Source organism: Chiloscyllium plagiosum, unplaced genomic scaffold, assembly GCF_037043375.1.
Source record: "Chiloscyllium plagiosum isolate Xiang-an unplaced genomic scaffold, Cpla_swu_hap1 HiC_scaffold_35, whole genome shotgun sequence".
Classification (NCBI taxonomy): Eukaryota; Metazoa; Chordata; class Chondrichthyes; order Orectolobiformes; family Hemiscylliidae; genus Chiloscyllium; species Chiloscyllium plagiosum.
This window is the reverse complement of record NW_028270173.1, coordinates 41,617,451-41,629,545: the sequence shown is the minus strand read 5'-3', so window position 1 is coordinate 41,629,545 and position 12,095 is coordinate 41,617,451. Positions and strand designations below refer to the sequence as shown.

General features: G+C 38.4%; 1 protein-coding gene across 1 annotated transcript; it reads right to left on the bottom strand.

Moving 5' to 3' along the window:
* Positions 1-1,381: 1,381 nt before the first annotated feature.
* LOC148140709 (uncharacterized) lies at positions 1,382-11,883 on the bottom strand. Its single transcript, XM_087979018.1, has 2 exons — positions 11,814-11,883; positions 1,382-2,307 (listed from the first exon to the last, which is right to left on the bottom strand). The coding sequence occupies exons 1-2, from the start codon at positions 11,881-11,883 to the stop codon at positions 1,382-1,384; spliced, it is 996 nt and encodes a 331-aa protein (XP_087835144.1).
* Between the last annotated feature and the right edge of the window lie 212 nt (positions 11,884-12,095).

Below are 12,095 nucleotides of genomic sequence, written 5' to 3'. Positions count from 1 at the left end.
ATTATTCAGTTTTTGTTTTATTGCGGTGTTAGATTCCCATCACGCATAGGATTTAAGCAAAAGCAGAGCCTGAGGTTTATTTGTTTTCTTTGTTGCAATGTTCAAATAAATGGCTACACTGTGCTCGAAATGGAAGACCAGTCATTTAACCTCAATTAGTCTGTCTTACGGGATTTGATTTCGTATCGATCAGAACAACCAATCAGCAACTCAAAAAACCGCAGCCTGTTTTGCCAATTAGAAGGATCATGCTAAATTCAGATATTTACTGAACAAGTTTAATTATCACGTGGAAACTAACACATACAAGGACGCAAGCACAAATATACAATTTCTCAGCTAATTTGGGAAAACGGGACAAAAGACCTCAACACCGTACGATACAATAGCCGAATTAGACCATTTAGTCACTCCAGTCAGCTCCACCGCTTGATCATGTTGATATGCTGCTCAACCCCATTCTCCGACCCTCAGCGCTAAATCCTTGATCCCCCAGACTAATCAGGAATCCACTTACATTTGTCTTAAATGAATTATCCATGTCTTGGCCTCCGCAGCCTTCTGTGACAATAAATTCTCCAGAATAACGATCACCTGGATGCAGAAAATACTCCTGATAGCATTTCTAAACAGTGGTACCTTCGCACTGAGGGTCGACCCTCAGGTGCTACTCTCAGTAACACGTGCAAACGTTTTCAAAACATCTACGATAGCCAGCTCCCTCAGTACTATTTATGTCTGCGTTTATTCCCCCAGCACAACCCACCCTCACACACCAAGCTTCTAAAGTCCATTGATTATAGAACCACACTCCTCAACTGCACTATCCTATGACAAGACCTTCATCGCCGGGATAATTCTTGTAAACTTCCACTGGTTTTCCCCAAGAACAAAACCATTCATGAGATAAGGGGACCAAAACTGTTTATATTAATCCACGTGGTGACTGAGCAGATCTTATGTAGCCTCAGAGGTACACTTCTGCTATTTTATTCTAGCACATTACATTTGTCTTCCCAACTGCTGTCGGCACCTGCATGAGAACTTTTAGAGTATCCTGAACAAGAACTCCCAAGTGCCTTCATACTGCAGATCTCTGAAGCCTTTTATGGTTTGGTAAAGGCCTCTATACTTCGTGCCAGATAATTCTGTACCTATGTCAATTTAACTGAAACTTGGTTGTGAAGTTAGATAGACAGATGGATAAATGAAATTTTTATTTTAAGCAACGTGAAGCCGCAGAAGCAAGCAAATTAAACAAAGAGAGGAGCATTGTCTTGGTGTTCGTACAATGCACGGAAATGTTGGCTCAACTTCGTAAAGGTGTATTGTTTTACATTGTGCTCCATCATAAAATTTGAAAATAAATTTATACTTAGGATTAATTCGCAGAAGTACAGAAGTAACGATATAAAATGGTTAGCATAGAAATGGGATGCATAAGCAAACTCTTAAGCGCATTTTTGAATTTACGTTGCGAAACTGCATATATAAAGGTGTTTGTGCAGCAACTCAAAGTCCTAAGCATATAGCCTGTTTGTTCAAGAATTGTGAATGGATCGTTGTAACTTGCTGTTAATAATTTTACCTCTGAAAATTGTACAAGTAGGTATGTCACAAATGTTACAGTCCATAAGATTATAAAGTTTCCAGATATGGCCATTAAAATAATCATCGAATTTCTCCTATTCTCCGTTTCAGGATCTTTTTGTTTCAGGTCCTTATTGTTTCCTTTGAGTCTTCTTCGAACTCTATTTGTCTGTACAATGCTCTTAATTGTCAGGACATTGAAAACTACGACCAAAACAAATGGAAGAAATGGGGTTAAAATAACTTCGATCCACCAATAAGCAATCCACATGGGTAACGTATAGAAACTGGCTTTGACAGAGCAGGACCACGGCTGATTGTTTATTATTTCTCGAGGTTCAAATGCAAAGTATGTCGGAACAGTCTGTAAGCTGCTCATAAAACAAACGATTCCTATAACCATAGCTGCTGTTTTAGCGTTGCAATAACTTACTTGCAACTTTTGGCAACAAATAGCCACAAATCGATCAAAGGTGAATGCAACAGTTAACCAGACAGAACAGTCAACTGAAACCATATTTAGGACAATGCTCAGAGTGCAAATTGGTGTGAAGTTGAAAAATAAATTTGGGAAATAATAGTCTTTGATCTCATAGAATATTACGTCAAATACCAGAACAGATAAGTCCGCCACGGCCATTGCCACTAAATATCGGGTGACACATTTTGAAAGGTCGCACAGTTCACGGGAAAGAATCACAATTGTCACCAGATTAGCTGAAAAAAAAAACAAAGAAATAAACTAGTCATAATCGTTTGCTAAAATCATGAGAAATCATTAATAATTTATTCGAATAAGCACGTGCAATATATGTTGCCAATCAGTAGAATAAGACAGCTGATTACAATTTTTTTTTACTTTCTCCAAATTTTACCACAAATATTAACCCTGTACGTTCAAACCACCAACGTTTTAAACATGTGCTTCACACATGATGTCGATGTAATGCAGCCAGTCAATTTTAAACAGGCCACGTATTATTAGTTCGTTTCTCTTTTTTGTCAAAGTGAATTTATTGTCATAAATTATGCAGAGGTACGCCTTTGGTTTCTGTGTCAATTTCTAGGATGAAAAACGGAATGAATTGTAATCAACACTCATCTTTCCTGGGGCAAATATATTTTGGCATATGAATTCTAAAAAGTAAATGGTTTCAATACTAAGAAGTATGACTTCCTATCCTTAAAGAAATAATTGAATTGCTTTATAAATAAAACATAGAAGAGTACAGAACAGTAAGAGACCCGTCAGCCGAACATACATGTGCCATTGATTATTCTATTCTAGATTAATCCTGCCTGCTTGTATGTGATTCATATCCCTTTATTCCATGCCTCTTCATGCATTTCCCTAGATGCTTCTTAGCTTTGCTGTCCTACTTAAAAAAAAACATAAAAGCCGTTTTTCCCTGATTTGTGCAATAGGTAGTATCTTTTAACCAGAATCAAATTGGCCTGAACTCAGAAATTCGACGTCTCTGCTTTTAATAAATCAATTTGAGAAGAATGTACAACAATAATATATATCCTTGTTAAAGGAAAGCTTCTCGAACGACACGTGAAGAAACAAGTAATCATCAAGATCCAGGAAGGCTTCATTTCAAAAACCTCTTAATTTAACACTGTTAGTACACAACAGGAAATATGCACTACATTAAAAATAATCGGGGAACATGCAACATTATTTTTTTCACTCTGTTTCCCCCAGCCACCGAATGCCTGCGTTCTTTACTGAAGTATCAATAATACATCGGAATTCAACTTCTTCTCCTACTGCCTCATGCACAGTTTTCAAAATGAACAGGTGTAATAATTAGCTGCATCTAAACAGTCTGGATTTTTTGCCCTTAGATTTGCTCATATCTTCAATGAGTTATCATCATGTATATGATTGTCTCAGATACATGTGTGGTAATTTCAAAGTTGAAATGTTGTAACGCCAACGACAAACTCAAACTCTCGTTCTCAACTATCGATTAGATCTGCAAATAAGTGGTCAATTGGCTGAGGAAATAGCCGATAGGTCTTTCTAACTTCTCGTTGTCTGACTGTAAGAGCACAGCACCGACACCCACACAACTGGCATCGATACCAACCTTGATTACTTTACGTAATTAGAAGTGTTTCATAGTGGTACCATAAGTAACACAGATTTTATGCTGTCAAATGCATTTTGACAGTCTTCCACCCACTGAAATGTTCCACTTTCCTTTTGTAATTCAGTGAGGGGAGCATTCAAACTGCGAAAATTTGTTATGAGTTTCAATAAAAGATATTCAATCCCGGAATTGTAGCACTGCTCTTTTTTGACGATGGTATAGGAAATGCCCGAATTATCATTGTTTTTGCACTGCATAGGGCCATTTTCCCATGCCAAATACAAGGACCAGGAAGGTAACTTGGGCATTGGCAGTTTCAGTCTTAGCCAGGTTTTTCACCAAGCTTGCCTCCTGAAGTGGATGGAACAATTCAGATAACTGTTGCAATTGTTTCTATCATGTGGGACTAAAAATCACAAGGCCATCAATAACTACCACACAACTGCATAATCCAGAAATTACGTTGTTGTTCAGTTATTGAAATGCGACTGGTGCATTTTTGTACCAAACGGTATGATTTGAAACTGATGTTGAACGTTCATTCAACGTTAGGAAAGCTGAAGTTGCTTCCACTCTTTCTGGCAGTATCCTATACCAGAATCGTCTGAGCAAGTCCAAATTAGAAAAAAAGTTGCTCTTCCCAAATTTTCAATACCGTCTTCTAAACCTGGAATCGGATACGAATCAGATTTTGTCACTGCATTTCATTTGGGAAAGTCCACATATCACCGTTGGGCACGGTTGAATTTTGACGCTATTACTACGGGTGAGCTGCAGTCATTGCAACTCATTTCAATTTTGACGTCTTGGACAATGTATTCAGTCTCCTCTTGAGCCTGTGCCAACTTTAGAGATTTAACCCTGTAAGTATGTTACTTAATTGGACCAGCAATTCCTATACCTCCATCGTGCAAAATTATGTTAATACTTCTGAGTTTATTTTCACATATCTCCACACGTGGTGGTAATTACTCTTTCTTGTCATTCTGATTTTCTTCCGGAAGGTAATTCAATAATTATTGACAACTTCCTCATTGTTCAATTTAATTTGAGAATGTCCAATTCAAACACCTCTGAACTTGATTCTTCACTCTGTATTGTGATCAATAACGCATTCTGATTTTACTTTATTTCCCTGTCAAAATACCTTTTGAGTATATTCGAATGACATGCTTTGTGAGATTTCTTTCTGATTAGGGTCTTTATCACATAGTTCACCACAGTCAATCTACTTTCGAATTGATAAGTCCAATAAATTTTGATTTTAAAGGTTCTTTTTTCACTTGAAGTACCACTAAAATTTTATTTCCGAGTGCAAAATTGCGAGCTTTCATTTCTTGTTTGTTTCCAGTTTCATTGTATGCTGTGATCTTTTTAAATTATATCTTTCCAACTCCCTAATTGTTCCCTGAAATCTTACAAATATTTTGTGTACGTTCTCTCTGAATTCTGACTTAACAATTTTTTCTTAATCATTTATTTGCAGTTCTCTCACCTCATTCGCAAAAAAACTAATTCACATAGACTGAATTTGTTCGATTCATTTATAACATCTCTGATGGCAAAAAATACAAACAGGATTGCGTTATACCAATCAGCTGGATAGCCGTGACCATGAAACCTTAATATAGACTTTAATGTCTGATGCCATATTTCTACCAATCCCTGCTATTCTAAATGGTAGACAGTAGATTTGAATTGTTTTATTCCTAAACTTGGTAAAAACAATGCTGGAAACCAGATGCTGGAAATCAGATTCTGGATTAGTGGTGCTGGAAGAGAACAGCAGTTCAGACAGCATCCAAGGAGTTTCGAAATCGACGTTTCGGGCAAAAGCCCTTCATCAGGAATACAGGCAGAGAGCCTGAAGTGTGGAGAGATAAGTTATCTCTCCACGCTTCAGGCTCTCTGCCTGTATTCCTGATGAAGGGCTTTTGCCCGAAACGTCGATTTCGAAGCTCCTTGGATGCTGCCTGAACTGCTGTGCTCTTCCAGCACCACTAATCTAGAATTATTCCTAAACTGCCAAAATTTCATTGAGTAATTCTGATGTACAATTTGACTTTGATCTCATTGCATCTCAGTGGATGATCCATGCTGAGTGAAACCTTTGAGTAAAAGTCCAACAATTCTTTTAGCAATTATATTGCAGAATTAAGTATTCTCTGGAAATACAGTGGACACATCGGTTAATGTCAGCAAACAATGAATCCTTTTTTTTCTTTTAGGTAGGATTCCTGCACAATCAAATTTGTCTTTTGTGAAAGATTCCTCAAAAACAAGAATGGGCATCCAAGGTGCTGGTTTACTTACTACTTGTAGTTTTCCAAATAGCAAGGAAACATGACATGTCTGTCAACATTCAAAGACATTCTTGTGCAGTCCAGGACAGTCAAAAGGTTTTTCCTATTTTAGTTTGTTTTTTTCTTGTGCAGATATGGACTTGGATGCAGGCTTAGGTGATGGCTTAGAAGTTTGCCGATGACACTAAAGTCGATGGAGTGTTGGATATTGTGGAAGAATGTTGCAGATTGCGAGGGGGTTTGGATAAACTGCAGAATTAGGCTGATAAGCGGCAAACGGAGTTCAATGCAAATAAATGTGAGGTGATTGATTTTGGAAAGAATAACAGGAAGGCAGAATACTGGGTCAATGGAAAGATCCTTGGTGGTGTGGATGTGCAGAGGGATTTTGGCGTCCATGTACATAGATCCCCGAGAGTTGCCACTCCGACGGGTAGTGCTGTTAAGAAAGCAAACGGTGTGTTAGGTTTTATTTGTAGAGGAATTGAGTTCCAGAGCAGTGATGACATGCTGCAACTGTACAAAATGCTAGTGCGAACTCACATGGAGTATTGTGTGCAGTTCTGGTCGCCCCAATACAGGAAGTATTTGGAGGCATTGGAAAAGGTGCAGAAAAAAAATTACTAGGATGTTGCCTAGTCTGAAGGGAAGGTCTTATGAGAAAAAGCTGCGAAGTTGGGTTTGTTCTCATTGGAGAGAGGAAAGCTAAGAGGGGATTTAATAGATTCATACAAGATGATCAGACGTTCAGATCGGGTGGACAGTGAGTGTCTTTTTCCTCAGATGATGCTGTCATCTTGTACGAGTGGTTATAGCTGCAAATTGGGGCGTGATAGAGTTAAGACAGATGTTAGAACCAAGTTATTTACTCAGAGAGTGGTAAGGGCGTGGAATGCCCTGCCTGCCAAAGTAGTTAACTCAGCCACTTTAGGGGAATTTAAACAGCCCTTGCATAAGCATATGGATGATTATGGGTTAGTGTAGTGCGGTGGGTTTAGATTAGTTCACAGGTCAGCGCAAAATTGTCGGGCAAAGGTTCATTGTCTATGTTTTAAATGATCTCTACTGGTAGTTCATGTGCTAGCCAGAATACCTCATTTCTATAAATCACTGGGAATACGACGTGATGAACTTTACCCTTTACTCATCAGTCTGGATATGTCATGGTCTGCATTTCCTCGTCTGCAGTAGTTCAGATAAAATCTCTGAGATAGAACTGTTTACTTCGCCGTCCATTTGCTCCTGTTTTGTATCAACTACTTGTTCAAACACTGTCTCTGATAATTCCAATGCAACTTTCTTATCTGTACTTTCCTGTTCAATCTGCTGAACTGTGAGCTCGTTACCACACCGTCAGAAAAGCGAAATCCATATGTTTGCTGTAATAGCTCAGTTGGTTTATTTTCTAATGGATTTCCAACCACAGTAGGCCGCTTTCCGACTCGTGAGTCAAATATATCGTTAGCAGAGACAAAACTGTGCTCCACGTACTGAGAGTTTTGCCAGTATTCGTCCCACGAATTCTCCATTCTTCAGTAGACACTCTGACCTCATTCCAACCTCATAACTGAGGATGTCTTTTCGCACCATAAATGACACTTTCTAGCACGTTTTCATGCAATGGTCCTTTAGAGATACATATCTCCTCATCTTTTAGTATCAATGTTTTAGTATCGTTTATCTCTTCATTTTGCAACCTCTTTACGTCCTGACGGTGGCCTATGCACGTAAAGTTTAAGTTCAGAAGCATATGGTTTCAGCAGATCTGGCACTTCTCTATCAATCAACTGGCCACCAGGTTGTATACTCTGGGGCAACTTTTTTCCACACCCACTGTGCCTTCCACTACCACTCCAACAAAATTCAATGGCTTTTCTTGTTTTCCTACATCTGGCTTCCCAGTGCTTTTCCTATCCCACCAACACTTTGATTCATGTGATCTACTTTGTTGCAGTGACAACACTGTTGCCTTTGAGCCTCTGTTTTCCCTTCATGGTTTTCAGTTTAAACCGATGGTAAGTTAACCATATGATGTTCACCGAGATCTATTTTTCCTTTACCACGTAAGGATTTCTCTTTTCTCCAATTTCTAAACCTCATGGATGAAAATTGATGTTGGGAAGCAAAGTTTGATTTATGGACTAACACATAACCAGCAGCCATTTCAGCTGCCATTTTAACTGTCTGCTCTTCTGCTTGGATTCTCACGACTTTAGGAAGAGAACTTTTGAACTCCTCCATAATAATCGTATCTCCTTGCGCGTCATATGTTTGCTGTATTCTTAATACCCTTTTCAACCTGTCAAAATTGCATTGTTTTGATCCTTTCAACGTCAATGTCTGTTGGAGCAGACTCCCTGCTTAAATTCCTGAAATGCTGACTGCAGGCTTCTGACACAAGATCATCCAAACTTTAAATGGCTTTCTTCACCTCCTTGTATTCTGCAGATGCCTCCTTTGATAGTCATGTAAGTACCTCAGTAACTCTACCTGGAAGTTTTGTTTGGATCAACAAAACCATATGGTCACTAGCCACTTACTTTATTTAGCCACTGTCTCAAGTAAGCTGAAAAAGACTTTTACATCTTTCTCAATATATATAGACAATATTTGGATACATCTAACAAACCCCTACTAGGCCTTTTGTTACACTCAGATATTCATCAGCACTCCCTTGCTCAGTAAGCTTACCTTTTTATTTGCATTTCCATACTTTTAAGCCGACTTTCCTCTACAAGTCCCAGTTTTTTTTAACGTTCAACTTCCTATTTCTTTCTTTTATCTCTCTCTTTCTTCTCTGTCTTTCGCTTTATTTTTCCCTTTCTTCTTTCTCTCTATTCTTCTTTGAATTTCCTCTGCTGACACATTTTCCTTTCGCTTTTTTCTGCTTTCTTTTTCTTTTGCCTCTACTTTACGCTGCTACACTTTAAATTGAGTTTTGAACATTTCCATAGTTTCTGATGGTGTATGCAGCAAATATATATGCTGGTCTATTTCTGCTTTTATCTCTCCTTTTCTTTCAGACGATGTTAAATCCGACTCTAGCTTGACCGCCAATTCCAGTAGTGTTTCATTGTTCACATTTTGTAACACCGCCAAGGTCACTTCTTTCACCCCCAGAAAAGTCTTGGTGACTGAAAGAACCATTACTACAACAAACATTGTTTAAACAAACCAAATTCAACACTCAGAAAAACAAATATTTGCACCGATCACTCACTTTCCTTGAGTACAACAGTTCGAATCCAAAATTGGAACAACAGAATTAAGCCCGCGAGTTCCAATCCATTATGGACCAGGCCAGAGACTTTCAAAACTTTTATAAATACAGCCCAGATAGTGACTTTTCTAATTGTTTTAAGCACATGTTTAGTGGATATTCCAGGAGTGACACAGCTTGTCAAAACAATCAGTCTTTAACAAAACAATATTTATTTATAGACTACCAACCGAAAAACAATCAAATGATAACAGAATTTAGAAGAACAACTATTTGCAAAAAACGGGGGACACGATTTAGTCGCAGTGCTAATGGGCTGGTTAGTGTCAGATGGACTTTAATTTAGGGAAATGGGAGAGGTAGCATTTTGGAGAGGCAACTGAGAGCAGGTCCTAAACTCTTCATGGCAAGGTCCTGAACAGTGTTCGTCAACAAAGAGAGCTTGAAGTCCAGGTTCACATTTTCTTGAAAGTGGAGTCGCAAATAGATATGGCAGTAAAGAAGGCGTTAGATGTGCTTTCCTTTTATTATCCAGAGCATTGAGTATTGAATTTGTCAGGTCATGTTGCGGTTGTACAGGACATTGTTTAGATTTTTCTTCTAATATTGTGTGCAATTCTGCTCTCCCTCCTATCGGAAGAATGTTGCAAAACTTGAAAGGGTTCAGAAAAGAATTTCAAAGATGTCGCTTGGGTTGCAAGATATGACGTACAGTTAAAGGGTGGATAGGCTGGGGCTGAGTTCCCTGGAGCACGTTGAGTGGCGGCATAGAGGTGTGTAAAATCATTTGGGGCATGGTTATGCATAGATTTAGGATAAGTGGGGAACAAATTAAGAGACTTAAGGGGCAAGTTTTTGACGCACAGTGTGGTACGTGTATGGAATGAACTGCCAAGGAAGTGGTGGAAGCTTGTACAATCAGAACATATAAAAGGCATCTGGATGGGTATGTAAATAGGAAGAATTTAAAGGGATATCGGCCAAGTGCTGGCAAATGGGACTAGATTAATTTTATCTAGATTAATTTAACTCAGCACGCACGAGTTGAACTGCAGGGTCTGTTTCCATGTTTTACATCTCTATGACTCTACGACTCTAAATTAACAAAGAGCTATTCATGTTTCCTGCAAAATTCCATAAACACACGCCCACACCACCACCCCCCTCCCCCCACCCCATCCCACCTTGGCAAAAAGGTAAATAAATAAGAATGTTTTGGACCAATTGTCACCATTACAAAGCAAAGGTCCTCAGTTATAGAGGTCCTAGAATAACCCTGAACTGGGAGAACAGACCTCTCCCCTTTCATTTTAAAACTTTTAAAAATTATTTTCTGGCAAAATAAAAACACTTTTTCCTGATTTTTGCCTTATGTAGCATCTGTTATCCATATTTAAAGTCATGTTAGCTCAGACAATTCTGAACCTCTTCCTTTTGCAACATTTATGGGGAAAAAAACAGGAAAAACCTAACCTTGTTAAAGGAGCAGTATCATCAGGAATATGCTGATAGGAGATAGAGATTGCACAAAGGATCTGCCAGGGATCATTGCAAGAAACACGGAACTATTTTCTTTAGGAGCAGCTTTGTGGGGTCCCCAACTAAAACTAAACCAAACTAGAATAACCCTGAACTGGGAGAACAGACCTCTCCCCTTTCATTTTAAAACTTTTTAAAATTATTTTCTGGCAAAATAAAAACACTTTTTCCTGATATTTGCCTTATGTAGCATCTGTTATCCATATTTAAAGTCATGTTAGCTCAGACAATTCGGAGCCTCTTCCTTTTGCAACATTTTTGGGGAAAAAAACAGGAAAAACCTAACCTTGTTAAAGGAGCAGTATCATCAGGAATATGCTTATGCGTACTGTTTTCGCGCCCTCTATCTCTGTCACTGTCTGTGTCTCTGTCTCTTCCTTTTGCACTCTCTCTCTCTAAGCACTCTTTGAGGAATTCAAACATTTTAGTTTTCCATGTTAAAAAGCATTGGTACACGATGTCGTTTCTGAAAATTAGAATGCCGTTCTCTCAGTTCTTAAAAAAAAGTGAATGGCCTTCAACTTTCCCATTGCATTGGAACGGTCGTGAAACAGTGTCAATGTGAGTGTTCTAAGAATCCAAGCGCTTGGCTAATGTTCTGGTGGTATGGTTAAAGGTTAAAACTTGAACTTAAAATGAAAGAAGGACGAACTTAAAGGAGATATAACGTTCCATTAAATGTCAATTTGTTTGGCAAATGACGTTTAGCATAAGACATTGTCTATCTTTGTCCAGACTAACCAGCTATGACTCTTGACACACAACAATGCGATTGACTCGGAGCTGCCCTCTGAGTTATTAGGGATGAACCATTAATGATGGCTAAGCTAGGGATTCTCACATCTTATGGATAAATATGCATAAAGTTATTCTAATCTGTCAAATTATTCCATTGGCTGTACAGCATTCATAAAAGAATTGTCACTATTTCAGTGGTGTTGGGAATTTTCTTTTTCCAGTATTAAACACGTCAAAAGTAGCAGTATATGTCAATAACAGAAATATCCATGAATCAGTTAAACAGAATAAATTGAAACAGTTCAGTGATTTTCAGATACTCACCCGGCACACCAACAATTGCAAGAATAGGATAGCAAATATTTTCAACCTGTATGATTACCGGCTGCCCCATGTGTGCCAGTAATGAAATTTTCTCTTGGCTTCCGTACACACAGATGTTCTGCATTCGAATTCGTGTCTCTTTAATACGAGAGAGAATCCTCAAGTGGTTGTGCCAGTATTCCACAATGAATAGCTTTTGTTTCCATCCAGTCAACAAGATTAAGCCCAAGCGATATGCATGCTTATTGATCAAAAAGGATGTTCAATTCAAACGGTATTTTA